The 22,495-nt window shown below is 45.9% G+C and overlaps 1 protein-coding gene across 4 annotated transcripts in view; it reads left to right on the top strand.

Annotated features, from left to right (window-relative positions):
• The first annotated feature begins 161 nt into the window (after positions 1–161).
• The window catches only part of Fkbp6 (FKBP prolyl isomerase family member 6 (inactive)), a 61,937-nt gene continuing 39,603 nt past the window's right edge, over positions 162–22,495 (top strand). Inside the window, exons 1-9 of one of the 4 annotated variants that reach the window (XM_021163151.2) lie at positions 162–208; positions 1,969–2,090; positions 2,291–2,408; positions 4,073–4,162; positions 5,759–5,961; positions 7,292–7,411; positions 11,553–11,747; positions 12,072–12,181; positions 14,073–14,165. In XM_021163151.2, the coding sequence (XP_021018810.1) occupies positions 2,034–2,090; positions 2,291–2,408; positions 4,073–4,162; positions 5,759–5,961; positions 7,292–7,411; positions 11,553–11,747; positions 12,072–12,181; positions 14,073–14,163 (984 nt within the window). In that variant the 5' untranslated portion in view covers positions 162–208; positions 1,969–2,033 and the 3' untranslated portion in view covers positions 14,164–14,165. Of the gene's footprint in view, positions 209–717; positions 815–1,968; positions 2,091–2,111; positions 2,208–2,290; positions 2,409–4,072; positions 4,163–5,758; positions 5,962–7,291; positions 7,412–11,552; positions 11,748–12,071; positions 12,182–14,072; positions 14,166–22,495 lie in introns of those variants that run through there. The other 3 variants (XM_021163147.2, XM_021163155.2, XM_021163153.2) reach the window with 3 other exon arrangements.

Below are 22,495 nucleotides of genomic sequence, written 5' to 3'. Positions count from 1 at the left end.
TTGTGGTCCAGCAGGCCTCCCACTAGGGCCTCAAACAAGCAGCTCTCTCTGGTCACTCAAGCCTTTTCTTCCACCCAGAATGCGGAAGCTGACACGGAGACCTGGGGCAGCCAGCTGGACATAGATGCCACTGCCTGGAGTCTGCCCCTTCTCCCATCCCCTCCCCTTTCCCGGCAACACCTGTGCCCTCAAGGTCGTCCAGAATCAGGTGGGAAGTGGGTCACATACCACGAGACTGAGCCGGCAGCCTCTGTTGGGTTCCCTTATGATAACCTAGACAGGCAGATTGTGTGGCCTTGCCCAGGATGGGGGAAGGGTTGAGACCGCGCGCGCCAGCTCGGGGCACAAGCAGGTATAAGCTTTGTATGACGAGCAGCTTTCTGAATACCTCAGCCAGGAAGTTTAAAGGTATTTTATTTATTTAGATTTTTCTCATTTTATAAGTTTGGGTCACACACACACAAATGATAAAATACACTGCTTACTCTGATTTTTCTCACTCGAGGCGTAACATGAGCAGATCTTAACCACGCAGTGTAACTTTCATCTCATTTGTGTACACGCATGCCCAAGGTCAAGTTGTAAACTGGACAAAGTGTTGAACACCTAGAATCCCAGAACTTGGGAAATGCTGACCAGAGGCCAGAAATCAAGTTCCTTCTCAGCCTACGTAGCACACCCAAGGCCATCGGGACCTCATGAGACTATCTCAAAAGCAAAACAAAACAAAAAAATCTAGTTGTAGAGAATTTGCAGAGTCAGTCCCTTGCCTCCTGCCAGAACAGGCTCTGCAATCAACACAGTCACCGTTCTGGTTCGTATCCTCCTACCAGCTGCCTGTATGTATGTATGTATGTATGTATGTATGTATTTTAACATTTATTGTATGTGCTTGCAGGTGCAGGCCACCTTATGCATGAGAAGCCAGGGGATAAAGCTTGCAATAGTCAGTTCTCTCTTTCCACCTGTAGGTCTTGGCTGTCAGGGTTGGTGGCACACACCTTCCCCACTTGGCCATCTTGATTGGCATTGTTTGTTTCTTGCCTTGCTGGGAGATAGAACCAGAGTCTTGAAGATGCTACAAAAGCACTCTACTCCTGAATTACCTCCCTATCTTGTGGGGTCTGTTTGTGAATTTGATGTGAACAGTACTCTTTGACATGGGACTCCTTTCTGTCAACGTTACTAAAATATGAACTTTTAACATCTGAAATCTTGGAGCCAGTTGTGGTGGCAACCATCTTGATTCCCAGCACTTGGGAGACAGAGGCAGGTGGATCTCTGTGACTTCTTGAGGCCAGCGTACTCTGCCTAGCTAGTTCCTGACCCACAAAGACTACATAGTGAGATACTCTTTGTGAAGGAGAGGGGGAGAGAGAGAGAGAGAGAGAGAGAGAGAGAGAGAGAGAGAGAGAGAGAGAGAGAAGGAAGGAGGGAGGGAAGGAGGGAGGAACAAAGAAAGAGAAAGAAAGAAAAGAAAAGGAAGGAAGGAAGGAAGGAAGGAAGGAAGGATGAACTCTCGGGTTGGAGACATAGCTCATCAGCAGAAAGCCTGCCTGGACTCCTCGGTAAAGCAACTGGATGCCTAGTTCGGAGGAGGGCCACGTATTTGTATCCTCCTGGGGCTGTGCCTCAGTCGTAGATCGCTTGCCTAATAATGACCACTTTTATCGCCAGACCACATACAAATAAGCTATTGAGCATCTAAGTCAACCGCGAGGCAAAGAGCATGCGTGGGTTTCAGTCACTAATTTTGTGGCAATGTGTTCTACTTGTGACAGAACGCCAAGCATAACACTGAGACCAAAGGAAAGGCTTTTTTTGTGCCGCATAAAATGCTTTGCCCGAAGCCCTCCCAGGGGCTCCATCCTGCTTTGCGCCTGCCATCACATGTGCAGCGCGTGCTGGGAGACCCTCAGCGCATGCTCGCTGCGTCGATCGATCACGTGCCATTTCTCTCGTGCACAGCCCGCGTGGTGCCTGACTTCCGGGGTCGTTTCCGGCGAGGCCTTGGGCGACAGTTGTGCGGCAAGATGAGCGTCTTCTCGCGCCTCAGGAACGGAATCCCACCGTCGCGAGACGACTGCCAGGTACGGAGCGGGGCTCGGGGAGCCTGGGAGCACGAGCTGGGGAGCACCCGGAGCACAGCTATGGGTGGCAGCACCCGAGGCCCGGGAGCCCTGGAAGGGGACGGCGTCCTTGGCCAGGTGAGGGCGGGACCATGGCGCTGGCCTGAGGCGATGAGGCGAGCGGCTTCCACCTCTGAGGCCTGTGGCTTTCTCTCCACCAGTCTCCCTATGAGCGACTAAGTCAACGCATGTTGGACATCTCCGGGGACCGAGGTGTGCTGAAGGACATCATCCGAGAGGGCACTGGCGATACCGTGACACCTGACGCTTCTGTGCTGGGTATGGAGGCCGCTGCTGGCAGCTCTTTGTCCTTGGGTTAAGTTTTTGTTTTTTGTTTTTTGTTTTTTTTGAAACAGGGTCTCATGCAACCCAGACTGGCCTCTTAACTGCCGCTCTAGCCGAGGTTGACCCTGAACTTCTGATCTTCCTGTTTCTGCCTTTCAAGTCCTGGGCTAATGGTTGGCCACCACTACGTTTTATATAGGGTGCTAGGGACAGAGCCCTGGGAATGTACACCAACCCTCCTGGCGGGGTCAAGGTCTTGTTTGTTTCCAGGTACCGGGGATTGAACCTGGAACCTGAGTACCTTCAGTGAGTGATTGCATATTTACAAAATACGGCGTTGTATGGGACTGGCTGTGTTTCCCCTGAACGAAGAGGGTTTGGTTTTGAGAAGCAATCTCGTGTCTGCCGGCCTCAGACCGTATGTAACCAAAGATGACTTAGAACTTTTGTTTCACCTCCCAAATGCTTAGATTACTCCTGTCTGCTAACATGCCTGGTTCTAAGGCGCTGGGGATGGAACCCTGGGCCTTCTACACGCTAGTCAGACATTCTACCAACTGAGCCACATCCTCCGCCTGTTTTGTTGTTGTTTATCTGGTTTTGTTTGTGTTTTTGATTTTCTTGTTTGTTTTGTTTTGGGGGTGGAGTGGTGGGGTTGTTGTTGCTGTTGTTTTTGTTTGTTTTTCAAGACTGCTTTCTCTGTGTAACTGCTCTGCCTGTTCTGGAGCTCCCTTTGAAGACCAGGCTGGCCTCGAATTCACAGAGATCTGCCTGCTTCACCTCCCAAGTTGCTGGCATATGCCTTTGTTTTAATTTTTTCTTTAAAGATTTCTTTGTTTGTTTGTTTGTTTATTACATCTAGGTACACTGTAGCTGTCTTCAGACACACCAGAAGAGGGCATCAGATCCCATTACAGATGGATGTGAGCCACCATGTGGTTGCTGGGATTTGAACTCAGGACCTCTGGAAGAGCAGTCAGTGCTCTTAACTGCTGAGCCATCTCTCCAGCCCTGTTTTAATTTTTTGTTTGTTTTTTGAGATACGGTTCACTGTGTGGCCCTAGGTAACCTGCAACTCTGTATGTAGTAGACCAGGTCATGCTCTCCTCAACCCTCAGAGATCCACCTGCCTCTGCCTCCATAGTGCTGTGCATCACCAAGTCCAGCCTTTTTTTTTTTTTTTTTTTTAAAGACAGGGTCTCCCTGTATCCCAAGCCAGTCTCAAATTGACCCTCTTCCTGCCTCAGCTTCCTTAGAGCTGGGGTCACAAATGGCTGCCATTTTTGCCTGCCTTGAGCTTTTCAGAAGCAAAGCAGGCTTGGTTCATCAGGAGAGCTCTTGAACCTCAGAGCTGAAAGTCAGATACTCAGAACACCACAAGAAGCTCTCCGTGAGTCTGGGTGCCAGGCAGCTTAAGCTCATTTAATTCTCCCCCACCCCCCGGACAGCATCTCTGACTAGACAGGTGTCTAGTGCTAGCATAGATTTGCAGTGTAGCTGAGGCTACTCTTGTCTTCACTTTCCCAAGTGCTGGGATTACAGATGTCCTCCACCACTCACAGCCAATCGTAGTGTTCCCTGTGGTGTTGCTGTGATGGCTCTGACGGTGCCTCATGCCTGGTTTCCTCACATTCGTGCTGTCTTTTCCTCTGCCTTAGTGAAATATTCTGGATATCTGGAGCACATGGACAAGCCTTTCGATTCTAATTGCTTTAGGAAAACACCTCGGCTGATGAAACTTGGAGAAGGTAAAGTCACCTGGGGTCATTTGGGCAAAAGAGGCCATGTTTTAGGACTGTCACAACATCCAGGAAACAGGTTCTTAGAGTTTGTAGCTGAGCTTGGGTTTCAGGGAAGCACCCAGGTTGTCTTGTCACTTTTCTTCTTGAGACATTATTTTTGGCTGTTAGCCTACCTGGCAAGTTTATCTTGGCATCTAAGTTGCCCATTGGGTGCTATTAAATTTTTTATGTATATATGTATTTGTGCCCAGTGCCTGCAGAGGCCAGAAGAGGGTGGCAAGCCGCCTGGAACTGTAATTAGGCAGTTGTTGCCACCATGAAGCAGTAAGCACTCTTTAACTGCTGAACCATCTCTCCAGGTGCAGGGCATCTTTTAAGACGGAATCTCACTGTGAAGCCCCCACCTACCATCAACTCAGAAGTCTCCTAGCTCAGCTCTGACATGTTAGGGTGATAAACATGAGCCCCACACCTGGATCCACTGGGCATGATGCTTTGTGCATTTATGAAATAAACATGTAAACACTCACTTCCTAGCACATATAGTGAGATGAGATATCACAGGGTCTGGGAGAAGGAATCAGTAAAAGGCTTGCCATGAAGACCTGCTTTCCATCCCATAGAACCCATGTTTTTTGAGTTTGTTGGTTGATTTTTGTTTTTGTTTTATAAGGTCAGCTATAGTATCATATGCTTATAATCTCAGTAGAGCGGGGGCAGAAACAGATGGCTCCCTGGGGTTCTCTGGCCAGCCAGCCTCCTTAGCAGACTTCAGGACAATGAGAGATTCTGTCTCAAAAAACAAGGCAGATGCCCCTTGAGGAGTGACAGTTGAGACTGTCTTCTAGCATCTGAATGCATGTACATGTACACACGCATCAACACACACATGCACACCTCTCAAGAGGCCACACTCAAATGATGAGGACCACATCTTATGGACCTTGCTAGGGCTGGGGACCTTGGTCTCTAGTCCAGAAATGTACGATAGAATTAAATAAAACCTGGAGCTCTGAGGGGTAACCTGAGTCTGCTTGGTGACATTATACTTACCCTCCTTTTGGCAGGGTCACAGGCACTCTGTGAAAAAGAAGGCTTGAGATGAGAGCCCTGAGGTTTGAATAAAATTTCAGTTGTGGGACTTGAGAAATGGCTCAAAAGTTAAGAGCACTGACTGCTTTTACAGGAGATGGGATTCAATGTACAACACCCATATGGTAGCTTACAGTCGTCTATAACTCCAGTTCCTGGGGATCTGATGCCCTCTTCTGGCCTCTGTGGGCAGTGATTAAATGAATTTGGCACACATACAAACAGGCAAAACACATACATAGAAGTACACATAAAACTAAAGGAAAAAAAACCTTAAATTTCAGTTACAGTAGATAGACCACAGGCATTAATGGCAGAGAACTTAAAAGAAAGAACAGACTATGCAACAGAGATGGAGCCTGCAGAAGATGGCATTTGGGGAAAGTAGGACAGCAGGAGCAAGACTGAGCACTGAGTTGGGCACCCAATGCAAACGGCTTGGGTTGGCATAGGGAAACTGGTACCTGTGAATGGATGGACTGAATGCTGAGTGAACCTCCTTTCTTCCAGATATTACACTCTGGGGCATGGAGCTGGGCCTTCTGAGCATGCGCAGAGGGGAACTGGCCAGATTCCTGTTCAAGCCAGCCTATGCTTACGGCACCCTGGGGTGCCCTCCCCTCATCCCTCCAAATGCCACTGTCCTGTTTGAGATCGAGCTGATTGACTTCCTGGATTCTGCTGAGTCAGACAAGTTCTGTGCACTCTCAGCTGTAAGTTCCAGGCCTTGGACTTTCCAGCACTTTCTAAATGGAGGGATGGGATCATATTTGGGTGGCTTTGTTAGAACCCCCACCCTGGCCTCCACCCAGCTTACTGCACAGTGATATCTGCTTTCCTCTATCTGAGGTAATGTAAGGTATAAATTAGCTCTGTATTAGCTGTTTGCTATTTAATTATCTTTTGCTTAGTTCTCACTCAAGTTGGAGGCTACTTTTCTGGAAGTTAGACACTGGTAGCTTAATAATGAGGGTTACTGAGGCTTGGGAATGTGATAGAGTTCTTGCCTAGAACCCCCCATTAAAGGGCTGGAGCTATGTATGTCAAGTGGTAGAGTGATAATATTAACAAGCCTTCAGTTTTATTCCCAGGACCATAAAAACAAGTTAGAGAATTGGATCCTCCTTGAGAATTGAAAAAGGTTTTGATTGTCTGGCAGTGCTGTTGTCCCAGCACTCAGGAGGCAGAGGCAGGAAATCTCTGTGAGTTCAAGGCCAGTCTGGTTTACATAGTTCCAGGACATCCAGAGCTACACAGAAAAACTCTTTCTCGAAAAAAGGGAGGGAGGGAGGGAGGGAGGGAGGGAGGGGGAGAGAGAGAGAGAGAGAGAGAGAGAGAGAGAGAGAGAGAGAGAAAGAGAAAGGCTTTTATTAACTTGATAGGCTAGCCATGACATGAGAAGCAAACTGAGACAGCCTCAGGGAAAATGGGATTAGAGCTCCAGGTCTCATACCCTGACTTGGCTTTCCTGTGTGACCTCTAGCTCCCTTGCCCATAGAAACAGAGTTTGTAATCCCATCAGTGACCATGGATATGTGGTGGTAGCTGTGCAGCCATTGCAGGCTTTGCTCCTCCACAAGATTTGGTCTTACACACTAAACTGTCAGGGCCACAAGTGAATGTCTCACAATTGTCAAATCTTTCCACAGTGTACATGTTCCTGTACTGACCTGGGGTTCTGATTTCTGGGCTCAGGGTAGGGTTCTATGGAGGTTCTAATATGAAGCCAGGATATCAACATGAGCATGTAGAATCCCCTTGGGCCCTAAGCCAACTAGGATCTTCCAAATTTTTGTTGAGTAATTGGTCTGGGCTTGGCAGTCTCCTTCAGTTTCTGTGGGTCCTTCTGCTTCTCGGGGGATCTGAGAAAGACCACAGCAGCCACTGACATCTGGGCTGCTCTGTAGATGGGGCCATTATAGTATGCATCTGTGTGGCCTCTGCACACACAAGCAGTAAGTTGATGGTCCAAGAGAGAAATGTTGATGACTGTGCCACTGGGGCTTCTGGCTCCATGTCGTTCCTCTTGTCTCTGCTCTTCAGGAGCAGCAAGAACAGTTTCCACTCCAGAAAGTCCTCAAAGTAGCAGCAACTGAGAGGGAGTTTGGCAACTACCTTTTCCGCCAGAATCGCTTCTGTGATGCCAAAGTGAGATACAAGCGGGTAAGAATGCTATGGAAGTGTGCATTCCAGAAAACTTAGCTTTTAAATTTTTATGTGTATGGCTGTGCAGTCTGTATGTCGTCTGTCTGCCCACCACGGGCATGCCTAGGCCAGAAGAAAATGTCTGTTCCCTGGGAGTTGATCCCCAGGAAATGTAATTTCAGACATTTGTGAGATACCATGTGGTACTGCGATTCAAACCTAGATCTTCTGGAAGAGCAGCCAGTGCTCATAACCTCTGAGCCGTCTCTCCAGCCCCAGAAACCTGAGAGCATAAGCTCCCTCTGTTTTGCTACTCTTCGTGGGCAGCCATTAAGACGGTCACATTAAACTGGGCCTGGTGGTTCATGCCTGTAATCCCAGTCTCTGGGAGGCTGACCATAGGAGGATGTGAGTTCCAGGCCTGCTTGGGTTTCTTAGTTAGTCTCTGTCTTAGCAGAAAGGGGCTGGGGAGATAGTTCAGTGAGTAAGAATGCTTGCTTCATAAGCATGAGGATCTGGGTTCAAATCCCAGTGCCCACATAAAGTGCTGGCATGGGTGCCGGAAGGATGATTTAACAGTGAAGAGAACTTACTGCTCTTCCAGAAGATCAGAGCTTGAGTCCCAGCATCCATATGGCTCACAGCTGCCTACAACTCCAGTTCTAAGGAATATGATGCCCTCTTCTGACCTCCATTGGTTCCTGCACGACATTCACATAGGCATGCACAAACCTTTACACACAAAGGGTTTGTTGTTGTTATTGTTGTTGTTGTTGGGTTTTGGGTTTTTTTTTGTTTTTGTTTTTGTTTTGGTTTGGTTTTTGATTTTTCCAGACAGGGTCTCTCTGTGTAGTCCTGGCTGTCCTGGGACTCTCTCTGTAGACCAGGCTGGCTTCAAACTCAGAAATCTGCCTGCATCTGCCTACCAAATGCTGGGATTAAAGGCATGCGCCAGCACTGCCCAGCGTTGTTGTTGTTTTTTAAGCCAGGCATGGCCACATATATGCTCAATCCCAATATTGTGGGAGGCCAAACGAGATTGCTGAGACTTGGCTACAAGTTCAGTGAGAAACCTTGTCTCACTGTAGAGCAGTGCCTCTGAACCTTCTAATGCCGCAGCCCTTTAATACAGTTCCTCGTGTGGTGACCCCCAACCATAACATTATTTTTGTTGCTATTTCATGACTGTCAGTTTGCTCCTGTTATAAATTGTAATGTAAATGTGTTTTCCAGTTGTGTTAGGTGACCCCCCAAAAGGAGTTTCAGTTCACAGATTGAGAGCCACTGGGGTAGAGTGATACTGCAGGACATGTGACATTGTCCTCTGCCCACGTATACACATATACAGAAAAAAAAAATCCTTATGGTAGAAGGGAGTGGCTGAGGGGGAGTTTGGGAGTGGGCTGTGTGAGGCAATGTTCTGTATGTTGATCCTTTTTTATTTTTTAAGACTGTCACTCTATAGCCCAGGCTGGCCTCGGGTTCATGGCAGTCCTTCCTCAGCCTCTCAAGTGCTGGGGTTACAGGAAGAGGCACAAACCTGGCTCTGTCTGTTGATTCTATTTGTGTGTCTGTTTAAGACAGAGTCTCACTGTGTAACCTTAGCTGGTCAGTACTTGCTTTGTAGACCAGGCTGTCCTTGAACTCAACAGAGATACACCTGTCTCTGCCTCCTGAGTGCTAGGATGAAAGGTGTGCACCACCATGCCTGGCCTGCATGTTGATCTCTGTGCTGTTTCCTGGGTATATCTGAGTGATGAAGCTTCATTAAGCTGTGCACTTTTTCTTACCTATGTCCATATATATTTTAATAATTATCATCCTGGGGAGGTGGGGGAAATAGCTCAGTTGGTACAGAGTTTGAAAGAAAGAATTACGATATGAATTTGACCCTGAGAATCCATATTTAAAATAAAGAAAAAAGGACCAGGTGTGGTAGTAGCTACTTGTAATCCGAGTACTGGGAAGACAGAGACAGGCAGGTCCCTGGAACTCCCTGACCAGCAAGCCTAATCCCCTTGGCGAGCTTCAGGCCAGCAAAGAGGCTGTGTCCGAAAGAACAAGGTGAGTGAGTGGCTCCTGAGGAGTGACACTTGAGGTTGTCTTCTGGTCTCCACAGGCACACACAAGCACATGCATACACACACATGCACATGCATACACATAATTAAACATTAGAAATTGGAGGTTGTTCTTTGCTACATAGTGGGTTTGAGGCCAGCCTGGGCTACATGAGACCCTATCTCAAAGATTAAAAAAAGTGAAGTTTAGAATGGTGGTGCATATCTTTAGTCCCAGTACTTGAGAGGCATAAGCAGGCAGATTGCTGTGAGGTCAGTGCCAGCCTGGTCTATGTGTTGAGTAAGTTCCAAGACAACTAGGGTATATAGAGAAACCCTGTCCCACAAAAAAGCAGATACAGGGTACTGAAAGGATGGTTCAGCAGTTTGGATCATTGTGCTCCTACATAGGAACCAAGTTAAATTCACTGCACCATATAGTACCACATGGCCATCTGTAACTCATAACTCCAGTTCCAGGGAATCTGATGCCCTTTTCTGATCTCTGGGCACCAGGCATACATGAGCATAAACATATAGGCCAAGTAACCATACACATAAAACTAAAAAAAATTTTTAAAAAAAGTAAAAAATTGAGAAAAGCAGAGGCTGGATATGTTAGCACAAACCTTCAGTCCCAGCTCTCGGGAGGTAGGAGCAGGCAGAACTCTGGGAGTTCGAGGCCAGCCTGCTCTACATAGTGAGTTCTGAGACAGCCGGGGCTGTAGAGAGAGAGACACTGTCTCAAACCCCACCTCCCAAGGGTTTTTTTTAAATTACGTGTATGTTTCTGTGTAGGAGTATTGGCATTTGAGAGTGCTGGTGCTGATAGAGGCTGGAGGTATGGGACCCCCTATAGATGGGAATACTGGCAGTGGTGAGCCACCCAATGTGCGTGCTGGGACTCCAGCTTGTCCTTGACTCCTGGTGGGTTTATTGTCCTTTCTCTTTTTGAGGCAAAAGAATAGAGTATGTTGTCTGCAGATTGTTGTCTGCCTCACTGGGGTTTGCATGACTTCTCCTGTTAGAATCTTTCAAACTGGGCTGGAGAGATGCCTCCGTGGTTAGAAACATGTATTGCTCTTGCACAGGACCTGAGTTCAGTTTCCAGTACTCACATTAGGCACAGGATCACATGTAACTCCAGTTCCAGGAAGATCTCATGCCCTCTTCTGGCCTCTACAGACATTATACTCATGTGTACACATCCCATCCTATGCGTTTTGTTTGTTTGTTTTTTAATTTAGTTTCTTGAGACAGAGTTTCTTTGTGTATCCCTGACTGTCCTAGAGCTTGGTCTGTAGACCAGGCTGGCACTCAGAGATCTACTTGGCTCTGCCTCCTGAGTGCTGGGATTAAAGGTGTGCGCCACCACCTCTTGGCACATGTCTTATGGTTTCCATTGCTATGAAGAGACACCATGACCAAGGCAACTCTTTTTTTTTTTTTTTTTTTTTTTAAGATTTATTTATTATATGTAAGTACACTGTAGCTGTCTTCAGACACTCCAGAAGAGGGCGCCAGATCTCGTTACGGATGGTTGTGAGCCACCATGTGGTTGCTGGGATTTGAACTCTGGACCTTTGGAAGAGCAGTCGGGTGCTCTTACCCACTGAGCCATCTCACCAGCCCCCAAGGCAACTCTTATAAAGGACAACATTTAATTGGAGCTGGCTTACAGGTTCTAAGGTTCAGTCCATTATCATCATGGTGGGAAGCCTGGCAGCATCCAGGCAGCCATGGCGCAGGAGGAGCTGAGAGTTCTACATCTTGTTCCAAAAGCAAACAGAAAAAGACTGTTGTCTTCCAGGCAGCTAGGAGGAAGGTCTCAAAGCCCATCCCCATAGTGACACACTTCTTCCAACAAGGCCACACCTACTCTAGCAAGGCTGCTCCCTGGAGTAAGCATGTTCAGACTTCCACAGCACATACACATAATTTAAAACAATGAAAATGAATCTTAAGAAGCCTCTGACTTTACTATATCAGTGATATGTTTTATGAACTAGTTGAGTTCTTTTGTAGATCAGTAGTTGTGTGTGACTTGTAGGGATGTAAGACTGTCCCTCTTGACCCTTTGCCTTCCCTCCTCTCTCCAGGCCTTGCTGCTGCTCCACCGACGATTGGCCATCTGTGAGGAGCGGCACTTGGTAGAATCTGCCGTGCTTCTAGTCCTCCTTAACCTCTCCTTTGTGTACCTGAAGCTAGACCGACCTGCCATGGCCCTGCGCTATGGGGAGCAGGCTCTGCTCATAGACAAAAGGAACGCCAAGGCCCTCTTCAGGTGTGGACAGGTGAGTCAAGGGTAGTGGGAAGAGGGGCTGGCACAGCAACTCAGTAAAGTGCTTGCCAGGCATTCTCTAGAACCCACAATGCTGGACTCCAGCACTGGGGTGGGGGGGCAGAGACAGGTAGATCTTTGGGTTCACTGGCTAGTCAGCCTAGATGAACTGGGGAGTCCTGGGTCCCAAAGGAGGACTTTATGTTGAAAAGTAAGGTGGGCTACTCCAAGGAAGGAAGCCAGGCTTACCTCTGGTCTCCATCTACATGTGCACTCCTACACAGAGCAGAGGTCTCACTTGGGCTACTACCACAAATGTCTTGTCCTTTCTTCACAGGCTTGCCTCCTCCTAACTGAGTATGAGCGGGCCCGGGATTTTCTAGTGCGAGCTCAGAAAGAGCAGCCCTGCAACCATGACATCAATAATGAGCTGAAAAAGCTGTCCAGGTGAGAGCCAAGGGCAGAAGTGTGACCCGAGGCACACTGAGAGATGGCTGTGAGACTTACAGTCCAGCCAGCCATCTGGATAGAGTGCAGGCAAGGAATGCTGCCCCAGACTGGCTCAGAGCAGCCATCTCCCCTGCACAGCCCATCGCTCATTGTCCTACACTGACTGTTCGTGTGTGAGGAAGCTTCACTTCTGAGCATCTCCCTCCTTCCTGTTGTGCCACCCTGAAGATCACTCTCCCTAGAGAAGTCAGCCCATGCAACTCTTTTGTGTATATTTGCAAGAGTGTGTGTAGGCCAGAAAACAACCTAGAGTGTGTGCCTGGGGTCCAATAGTTAGATTGGGCTGGTGGCTGGTCTGTAGGTCCATTCCCCACCCCACCCCATGCTGGAACTATAGACGCATTTCTACCCAATGGGCCTGGTTCTCACATGGTGCTGAGGATCCAAATTTGGGTCCTCAGTTTCCCAACTGAGCTATGTCTGTAGTCTCCAGGCAAGAAGACTACAAATGGCAGACCTTCTAGGGTCTGAGTAAGGCATTCTATACCCTTTTAGGTTCAAAACCCAAAAGGTTGGTGAGCTTAGAGTGTCAGCCTTTCTGATCCCTAGGATCTACATAGTGGAAGGAGAGAACTGGCCTGCAAATTGTCCTCTGACCTCCATGCATAGTATACACATGTACAGAATAAATAAATGTACAAAATCCTTTTTAGATCTCCCATAATAAAGTAAGTCTTGAATCCCAACAATCAGGAGGCAGAGGCAGGTAGATCTCTGATTTCAAAGCTATCCTTGTCTATAGAGTGAGTTCTAGGACAGCCAGGGATGCACCTTGCCTTTAAAAACCAAAATTAATTAATTGTAAAAACAAAACAAAACTGTACTTAAGATTCTACCTATCCACCGGGCAGTGGTGGCACATGCCTTTAATCCCAACATTTGGGAGGCAGAGGTAGGCGGATTTCTGAGTTCGAGGCCAGCCTGGTCTACAGAGTGAGTTCCAGGACAGCCAGGGCTACACAGAGAAACCCTGTCTCGAAAAATCCAAAAAAAAAAAAAAGATTCTACCTATCCTCAAAATCTCTTGAGACTCCTTGTTCCTGATGAATCTTTTTAGAACCACAAATGAGCTGCTTCTGTATGACTCATTCAAGTGAGGAAAAGATAATTCAGTGGGTAAAGTCTTCTGACCTGAGTGTTCATTCTTAGAACCCATATGATAGGAGGAGAAGACTGATTTCTGCAAGTTTTTCTCTGAACTTCACAGACACCCCTCCCCCAGCACACACATTAATAAATGTAATTATAAAAAAGAAAAAAGATTTATAAAAATGTCACTTTTTCTGCTTAGAGAAGCTGTGTTTGTTGTAGAGAACCTGAAAATGTCTTCCCATAAGTTCTAGGATAGCCACCATTTTCCCCATGTATTTGTCTCCTAAGTTTCTCTCCTTAAGGTCAAGCATTCCGTCACCATTGCTGTTGTGTGTGCATCATTTTTATTTGGATGCAGTCTCTTTGCTGCTTCCTGTCTGGTATGGAAAGTATCCTCAGGTTAGATAATGAATTTTGGGGCAATCTGACCATTTTTTAGGAGGAAAGATGTCAAAATGAGTTCGACAACATGTAAGAAAAGGGTCATTTAGCAGGTCTTGGCCTGAGCCCACTAACAGTAGTTTTTGCCTTCCCAGCTGCTATCTTTCCAAATGATGGCCTTGTGTCCAGGACCTTTGCCAGTGGGCTTAGCCTTGTCTGCCCAGGCATCTCTCCAGTGTTATCTTTCTTCATTGACTGATAGCCAATGCTGACTTTTTAGTGGCTGTAACCAGAGAATTCCAGCCACCAGATGTCACCTCTTACAAACTTACAAAACTTGCCTTTCTCTCCACAGCCACTACAGGGACTATGTGGATAGAGAGAGAGAGATGTGTCACCGGATGTTTGCTCCCTGTGGAAGCAGATCTTCAGTGGGAGGAAACTGAAGGTACTCAGACGGCTGGGCACTCGTCAAAGATTCAGGGTTCTGTCCATTGGGAAATGCTCCTTCTCACCAAGGCTTGGGGAGCAGTGGCTCTCGCTCGCCACTGAGAACAGCATAGGACAGAATCCACCATGGGGGCTTCCCACAGAGTGGGTCACTGGAGGAGGGGCTCTTGGAGCTTACATTCATGTTTGGGAGGTCCTGAGCTCTCCCATTCAAAAACTTTTTCATAGTTTGTGAAATTAAACTCTTCCTCAAAGTTTCTTAGAACTGAAGTCATTAGTGTGACACTTTAGCTGGACTTGAAAGAGGAAAATTGTGTTTCTTTGTTACTATGTTTTGGAGATAATTGCATGTAGTCGAGGCTGGCCTGGAATTCACTATGTATCTTAGCATGACCTTGACTCTATGAGCTGAGTACTAAAGTTACAGACGTGTGCCATCATCAGAGTCTGAGTAATGTAGTACTAGGTGTGGAACCCGAGCCTGTGAGCCCAGTAGGCAAGCACTCTGCCCACCAAGCTGCATGCTCAGCCTGGCATGCGTGTGTGTGTGTGTGTGTGTGTGTGTGTGTGTGTGTGTGTGTGTGTCCCTCAAGAGTGGTAGGGTTAAGCACTCAGGAGGCAGAGGCAGGTAGATATTTGTGAGTTCCAGGCCAGCCTGGTCTACAGAGTGAGTACAAAAAAAGAGTAGTACACCATTATGTCTAGCTGCAGGCCAGGTGTGTGTGGGGGGAGGGCAGGGGGGTTTGCTGAGGGATGAACACAGCAACACCACATCACATATGCTAGGCAAATGTAGACAAGTGCTCTGTTACTGAAAATCTCAGGCTTTTTCTAATCTAGGCTTTCCCAAGAACTAGGAAGATTCCAACCTCAATTTACCTCTAACACATTACTAAAGAAGGCAAAATCCCTGTGTCAAGGAATTGGGCTGGGTTGTGCTTTTTCAGTTCTGCTACTAGAATTCAAAGTTTGAAGATAGGGAGAGCTGAAGGAGCAGAACATGGCATTGCTGTCAGCCAACAGCAGCTTGTGGTTGAGCAAGCACTGGGCAGAGTGTCCCTACAAGTACCCAAATAACCTTTCAGTGTGTTCTGCTATCACTTAAGAAAACTAATGGGAACAAATTCACCTCCTTAAACACCCATTTAAGCAGGTCTCAAGTCCCACTCTCCTGAGAGAGGTTAAAGGAGGAAGGAGGAAGCAGCTGCTGGGCTGGCTCCGCTGGTAAATCCTGCCCTTATTGTCCCTTGTATCTGCAAAAACAGGGCTTGAGAGGAGGGGTCGTGAAAGGCCCGTTCATCCATGTGCTCAGGCAGGTTCTGCTTGGCAGATGCTCCTGCTAGTGCCTTTGCAGGGGTGACTTTTGACTCCATCCTCTTGAGTCTTGCAGGGGAACTTCTGAACTAAGCTGCAACCAGAGGACCTCTTGTGATTTGGCTCTTGTCACATTTAGTAGAGACATATGACATCTGTTTCCCAGATCTGTGTGTGTAAGGATCTGTGTGGCTGCATGTTCCCTCCTCGCCCCCCCCCCCCCCCGCCTGTCTCTGGGTGTATGTCTTTTGCAAATGTCTCCCAGTGGGTTCTGGAGATTGAACTGAGGTCATCACACTTTCACTACAGGTGCCTTTACCCACTGGACTGTCTTGCCTGCCCACTGGCCAGTGATTCTACTTGTTTGTTGTTTTCTAAACTAAAGTGACTTAAGGAAGAGGTTATTTGGGGCTTACAGTTTGAGAAGTTTTAGAGTTCATAACCATCATGGTGGGGAGCAAGTGGCAGGCAGGGGTGGTGCTACAGTAGCTGAGGACTCACAACTTTTTTGGGTTTTTGTTTTGTTTTGTTTTGTTTTTTTGGTTTTTCGAGACAGGGTTATAGCCTGGCTATACTGGAACTCACTCTGTAGACTACACTGGTCTCAAAATCAGAAATCCGCCCACCTCTGCTTCTCCGGTGCTGGGATTTTAATCCTTTAGGTGTGTACTACCACTGCCTGGCTAGAGCTCAGCATTGTGATCCACAAGCAGGAAACACGTAAAAGACAGACTGAGAGTATGTGCATAACTAGGGATGCTGTGAGTCTGCTGAGACCTCAAAGCCTATCCCCACAGCGAGGGACTTCTTCCATTAGGCCACATCTAATTTTTCCCAAACAGTTTTACCAATTGGGGACCAAGCACTCAAATATATGAGTCTGTGGGGGCCATTCTCATTCTAAGTACCATAGCTTTGTTTTGTTTTGTTTTGTTTTGTTGAGACAGGATCACCTGGCTGTCCTAGAATTCGCTGTGCAGACCAGCAAAGATCCACCTGCCTCTGCCTCTCTGCCCCTGCCTCTCGAAATCATGTGGACTCCATGTTATGATATATATATAATGTGGAGGCAGCAGAGGGGTAAGTGGGTACCTAGCAGGCCCATGCCAAGGTGTCCTCCTGAGGAATCACACCATGCGACAGACCTGATAGAAGGGAGGTTTACTGTGGGAGAAAGGGAGTGAGGACTTGAAGAAGGGGGGAGGGGGGCTGAAAGAGAAAAAGAGAGGCCAGCTGGGAACATGTGGGACCAGAGAGAAAGACAGAGTGAGAAGGGAGAGAGAGAGAAGTGGGTAGAGAGAGGGGAAGAGAGAAAAGGAAGGAGTAAGTAGAGAGAGGGACAGAAACAAGGGGGGCTGGAATAGCAAACAGACCTCTTATTACTGCCAGCTGGTGGCAAAGGTAGTAATGGTGGCAGATGATGACACAACTGTTGCTAGGTGGATGGGAGGAGTCTAGCAGAACTGTAAGCCAGCACTCTAGGAAATGACACTCACAAGCACCATAAGGTTTTGTTTGTTGTAACCACTGAACCATCTTCCCAAACCCACATTGTCATTTTTTAGTTTATCTGTTTGGGACTATGGCCATTTTCTTTTTTTCCTTTTTTTAAAATTTTTATTATTTAAATGCATTTTATACATCAAACATATTAATAATATTGAGTATTTTGAAAATCAAATAATACATAAAAATACTCACATCATTTCATACCCTAAAAATAGCATTAATGAACATTTAATACTATCCATAACTGAAGACCCTATATCTAATGTTGAATACTAAATTGTTTCAAAACATAGAAAATATTCTTTGAGAATTAAGCATAGTAAAAGAGATAAAACATTAAAAATGGATCATTAAGAAATATATTCAAAAGCCCTTATATGATACCACCTGACATAGAGGGTATATAAAACACATATATATATCTGTGTACATTGTCTAACTATAAGTTTACTTTAAAAAGATTATTGGTGTTTCTAGAAGAGAAATTTTTTTATCAGTAAGTATATTTTAAAAATTTCAAGATAGCAAAAAATCTTTGAAGTTAAACATTAAGAAAATGCTAATTTTGAGCACAGTGAGAAAAATTATCAATAATATTTCTATTATATTTGTAGAACACAATTTTGATATTTTCAACTGTTAATATTCAACAAACAGTATAATTATTTAAAAATATATTTTGTTGTTATGCCTCCCTTTTCATTTCTGATTTTATTAATTTGGATACTGTCTCTGTGCCCTCTGCTTAGTCTGGTTAAGGGTTTCTCTATCTTGTTGATTTTTCTAAAATAATCAGCTCCTGGTTTTGTTGATTTGTATAGTTCTTTTTGTTTCTATTTGGTTGATTTCAGCTGAGTTTGATTAATTCCTGCTGTGTACTCCTCTTGGGTGTATTTGCTTCTTTTTGTTCTCAAGCTTTCAGGTGTGCTGTCAAGCTGCTAGTGTAAGCTCTCTCCAGCTTCTTTTTGGAGGCACTCAGAGCTATGAGTTTTCCTCTTACCACTGCTTTCATTGTGTCCCATAAGTTTGGGTATAACATGTCTTCATTGTCATTAAATTCTAAAAAGCCTTTTTTTTTCTTTATTTCTTTCTTGACCAAGTTATCCTTGAGTAGAGCGTTATTCAGCTTCTGTGTATATGTGTGCTTTCCATTGTTTTTGTTGGATTTTTAAGATCAGCCTTAGTCCGTAGTAACCTAATATGGGTGCATAGGATTATTTCAATCTTCTTGTATCTGTTGAGGCCTGTCTTGTGACTGATTATATGGTCAATTTTGGAGAAGGTACCGTGAGGTGCTGAGAAGAAGGTATATTCTTTTGCTTTAGGATGAAATGTTCTATAGATATCTGTTAGATCCATTTGGTTCGTAACTTCAATTAGTTTCACCGTGTCTCTGCTTAATTTCTCTTTCCATGATCTGTCCATTGCTGAGAGTGGGGTGTTGAAGTCTCCCACTATTACTGTACGGGGTGCAATGTGTCTTTGAGCTTTAGTAAAGTTTCTTGTATGAGTGTGGTGTCCTTGCATTTGGAGCATAGATATTCAGAATTGAAAGTTCATCTTGGTAGAGTTTTCCTTTGACCAGTATGAAGTGTCCTTCCTTATCTTTTTTGATAACTTTTGGATGAAAGTTGATTTTATTCGATATTAGACGGGCTACTCCAGCTTGTTTCCTGGGACCATTTGCTTGGGAAATTGTTTTCCAACCTTTTATTCTGAGGCAGTGTCCGCCTTTGTCACTGAGGTGCATTTCCTCTGTGCAGCAAAATGCTGGGTACTGCTTACGGATCCAGTCTGTTAGTCTATGTCTCTTTATTGGGGCACTGAGTCTATTGATACTGAGATATTAAGGAAAAGTGACTCTTAACTTCCTGTTAGTTTTGTTGTTAGAGGTGGCTGTCTTCTTTTGGGTTTGTTGAAAGATTACTTTCTTGCTTTTTTCTAGGGTGTAGTTTCCTTCCTCGTGTTGGTGTTTTCCATCTGTTATCCTTTGTAGGGCTGGATTTGTGGAAAGATACTGTGTGAGTTTGGTTTTGTCATGGAACATCTTGTTTTCTCCATCTATGGTAATTGAGAGTTTTGCTGGGCACAGTAGCCTGGGATGTCATTTGTGTTCTCTTAGGGTCTGTATGACATCTGCCCAGGATCTTCTGGCTTTCATGGTCTCTGGAGAGAAGTCTGGTGTAATTCTGATAGGCTGCCTTTATATGCTACTTGACCTTTTTCCCTTACTACCTTTAGAGTTCTTTCTTTGTTTAGTGCATTTGGTGGTTTGATTATTATGTGACAGGAGGAATTTCTTTTCTGGTCCAGTCTATTTGGAGTTCTGTTGGCTTCTTGTATGTTCATGGCATGTCTTTCTCTAGGTTAGGGACGTTTTCTTCTATGATTTTGTTGAAGGTATTTACTGGCCCTTTAAGTTGGGAATCTTCACTCTCTTCTATACCTGTTTTCCTTAGGTTTTGTCTTCTCATTGTATCCTGGATTTCTTGGATGTTTTGGGTTAGGCGCTTTTTGCATTTTGCATTTTTTTGACAGTTGTGTCAATGTTTTCTATGGTATCTTCTGCCCCTGAGATTCTCTCTTCTGTCTCTTGTATTCTGTTGCTGATGCTTGCATCTGTGACTCCTGATCTCTTTCCTAGGTTTTCTAACTCTAGAGTTAGTGATTTCTTTATTGTTTCTAGTTCCATTTTGTGATCCTGGAGGGCATTGTTAGTTTTCTTCGCTTGTTTGAGTGTGTTTTCCTGTAATTCTTTAAGGGATTTTTGTGTTTCCTCTTTAAGGACTTCTAGCTATTTACCTCTGTTCTCCTGTATTTCTTTAAGGGAGTTTATTTATATCCTTCTTAAAGTTCTCTATCAGCATCATGAGAAGTGATTTTAGATCTGAATATTGCTTTTCCGGTGTGATGGTATATCCAGGACTTGCTACGGTGGGAGAATTGGGTTCGGATGATGCCAAGTAACTTGCCTTCTGCCATCTGATTATCTCTAGTGCTACCTGCCTGTGCTATATCTGCCTGGAACCTGTCCTTTCTGTGATCCTGGTTGTTTCAGAACTCTTCAGAATTCAGCTGTCTGTGTGATTCTGGGATCCTGGGATCCTGAGATCCTGGGTGTGTCAGAGCTCCTGTGAGTCAAGTTGCCTGTGGGACCCTGAGATCCTGGTGTGACCAAGCTCCTGTGATCCTGGGCATGTTAGAGCGCCTAGGAGTGGAACAACTTGGGGGTATTGTGGGACTGACTGCGGAGTTTGCGCCCAAGGTCTGCTCAGGATACCTCTAATGCTATGTTAAAGTACCTGGGAGGGAGTGGAGATTCCTCTGGGTGTTATAGAACTGGGAGGGAGTGGAGATTCCTCTGGGTGTTATGGAACTGGGAGGGAGTGGAGATTTCTTTGGGTGTTATGGAACTGGCTGTGGAGTTCATGCTCAAGGTCTGCTCAGGGCACTGGCCCAGACAGGAAGGAACTTGTGTCACTGGTCCAGCAGAATTCCTGGGTGCCTGAGTCCAGCTGGTCCCAGTCACTTCCTGTGTTGGAGCAGATGTTGTGTCCTCCTCACCTCTGATCCTGTGATCCTGGGAGTGTTGACTGCGGCCTTGTTAACACATCATAAGCCTTGGTACTGTCTCTTCCTCCCTTACTACCTGCATTCCCACTGTCAGACACTCTTCCAGGATGATGAGCCCAGTGACTCTGATGCCTTTACTCCCAGAAAGAATGTGTTCTGTGCACTGCTCCAGGCGAGACTAATGGTAACTGTCTGTGTGTGGATCATTTTTATAACTTAGGCTTTTCCTGAAACTCCTAATTGCCCTTTCCACCAAATGAACTGTACTGTTGGCCTGTATTGTCTGTATCATACTGGTCTCAGCGTCTCCCCCCAACCCCCACCCCCGGGGTCTCTCACGCACACAGCTCATGTGGAAGCTAAAAGTCAACAACCAACATCAAGGATCTTCTTCAATTGCTCTCCAACTCTCCCACCCATTTTTTAAGTTCTCTTACTATGTAGACCTGGTGGACCTGAGTCTCTCTATAAACCAGACTGACCACCTGTCTCTGTCTTCCAGGCTCTGAGAGTAAAGGTGTGCTCTACCAGGCCACACTCTACTTTTTGATTGATTGTTTTGTTTTTCTAGATGGGGTTTCTCTGTGTAACATCCCTGAGTGTCCTGGAACTTGCTTTGTAGACCAGGCTGGCCTTAACTCACAGAGATCATCTGCCTGTGCCTCTGCTTCCCCAGTGCTAGGATTTAAGGTGCCACCACACCCAGCTCTACCTTGTTTTTTGAAGACAGTCTTTCATTGAACCTGGAACATGCCACTTCAGCTCTGCTAGCTGCCTATTGAGCCCCGGGATCTTCCTGTCTCCACTCTCCAACTTGAGGGTTCCAAGCTTCCTGACCTCAGGGAAGCAGTTCACTAGCCAAGTGCATCTGCATTAAAGCTCTGTGGGCCAGTGAGCGGCTCAGCACACAGAGAGGCTTGTGGCCAAGCCTGATACCTTGAGTTTGCTCCCCAGGACCCACGAGGTAGAAGGACAAAATGGATTTTCTGACATAGACACACACTGTGACTGAGGCATACCCATTCCCATATCTCCTCATCCTTTTTGTAGAACTTCCCTCCTGGAAATTTGGATTTTCATAGCAGTCTGTAAGATGGTTGATTCTGTAAGCTGAGGCCCAGCTGGCATCATAGCCTCTTTTATTTCCTCAGCCAAAGCAACTATTACCTGAATTCCTTTTCTTGTTCCTTTCCTTTTCTAGTACCTTAGAGCAACTTTGGACATTGACTGCATAAGATAGGAAACAACTATGAAAATGTTTGCATGTATATTTGTATGTGTAGGTTCACATAGTGTGAGGGCCACAGTTCAGCCTCAGGTGGCACCCATCATTTTATTTGAGACAAGATCTTTCATGGGCCTGGAGTTTCACAGTTAGGATAGAGTGGCTTCCAGTGAGCCCCAGGGGCCTGCTTTACATCATCTTTACAGCAATAGGATTACAGGCATATGCAACCATTCTGGACTTTTTTAATGTAGGTTCTGGGGATTGAATGCTTACAAGGTGAATGCTTTACCAACTTGCTCCCTAGCCCTGTTTGTGTATTTTTAAGGTAGAGCTATAGGCAGGTGTGGGGCATGCCTTCAAGGCCAGCCTGATCTACTGAGCAAGTTTCAGGACAGACAGGGCTTCACAGAGGAAACGCTGTCTGAAAGAGATGGAGGGGGAGAGTCTCCATATATAGCCTGCCCAGGCTGGAACTTGCAAGTCTCCTGCAGCTGCCTCCCAAGCGCTAGGCTTTCAGATGTGTACTGAAAAACCTACTTTACCATGTTAACCTTTTTCTGTCCAAGGAATGTTTTAGTAGGTCTTTACCCTTGAGTTAGCATAAAACTAACTGAGCATAGACTTTAGGGTGAGAGAAGAATGTTCCTTCTCCTTAGAACAGCCCCAAATTTACACCTAACTTATTAGTCTCTATCTCTAGGAGA

Source organism: Mus caroli, unplaced genomic scaffold, assembly GCF_978045245.1.
Source record: "Mus caroli unplaced genomic scaffold, Mus_caroli_1 scaffold_4, whole genome shotgun sequence".
Lineage (NCBI taxonomy): Eukaryota > Metazoa > Chordata > Mammalia > Rodentia > Muridae > Mus > Mus caroli.
The sequence above is the reverse complement of the archived record's forward strand: the minus strand, read 5'-3'. Positions and strand labels throughout refer to the sequence as shown.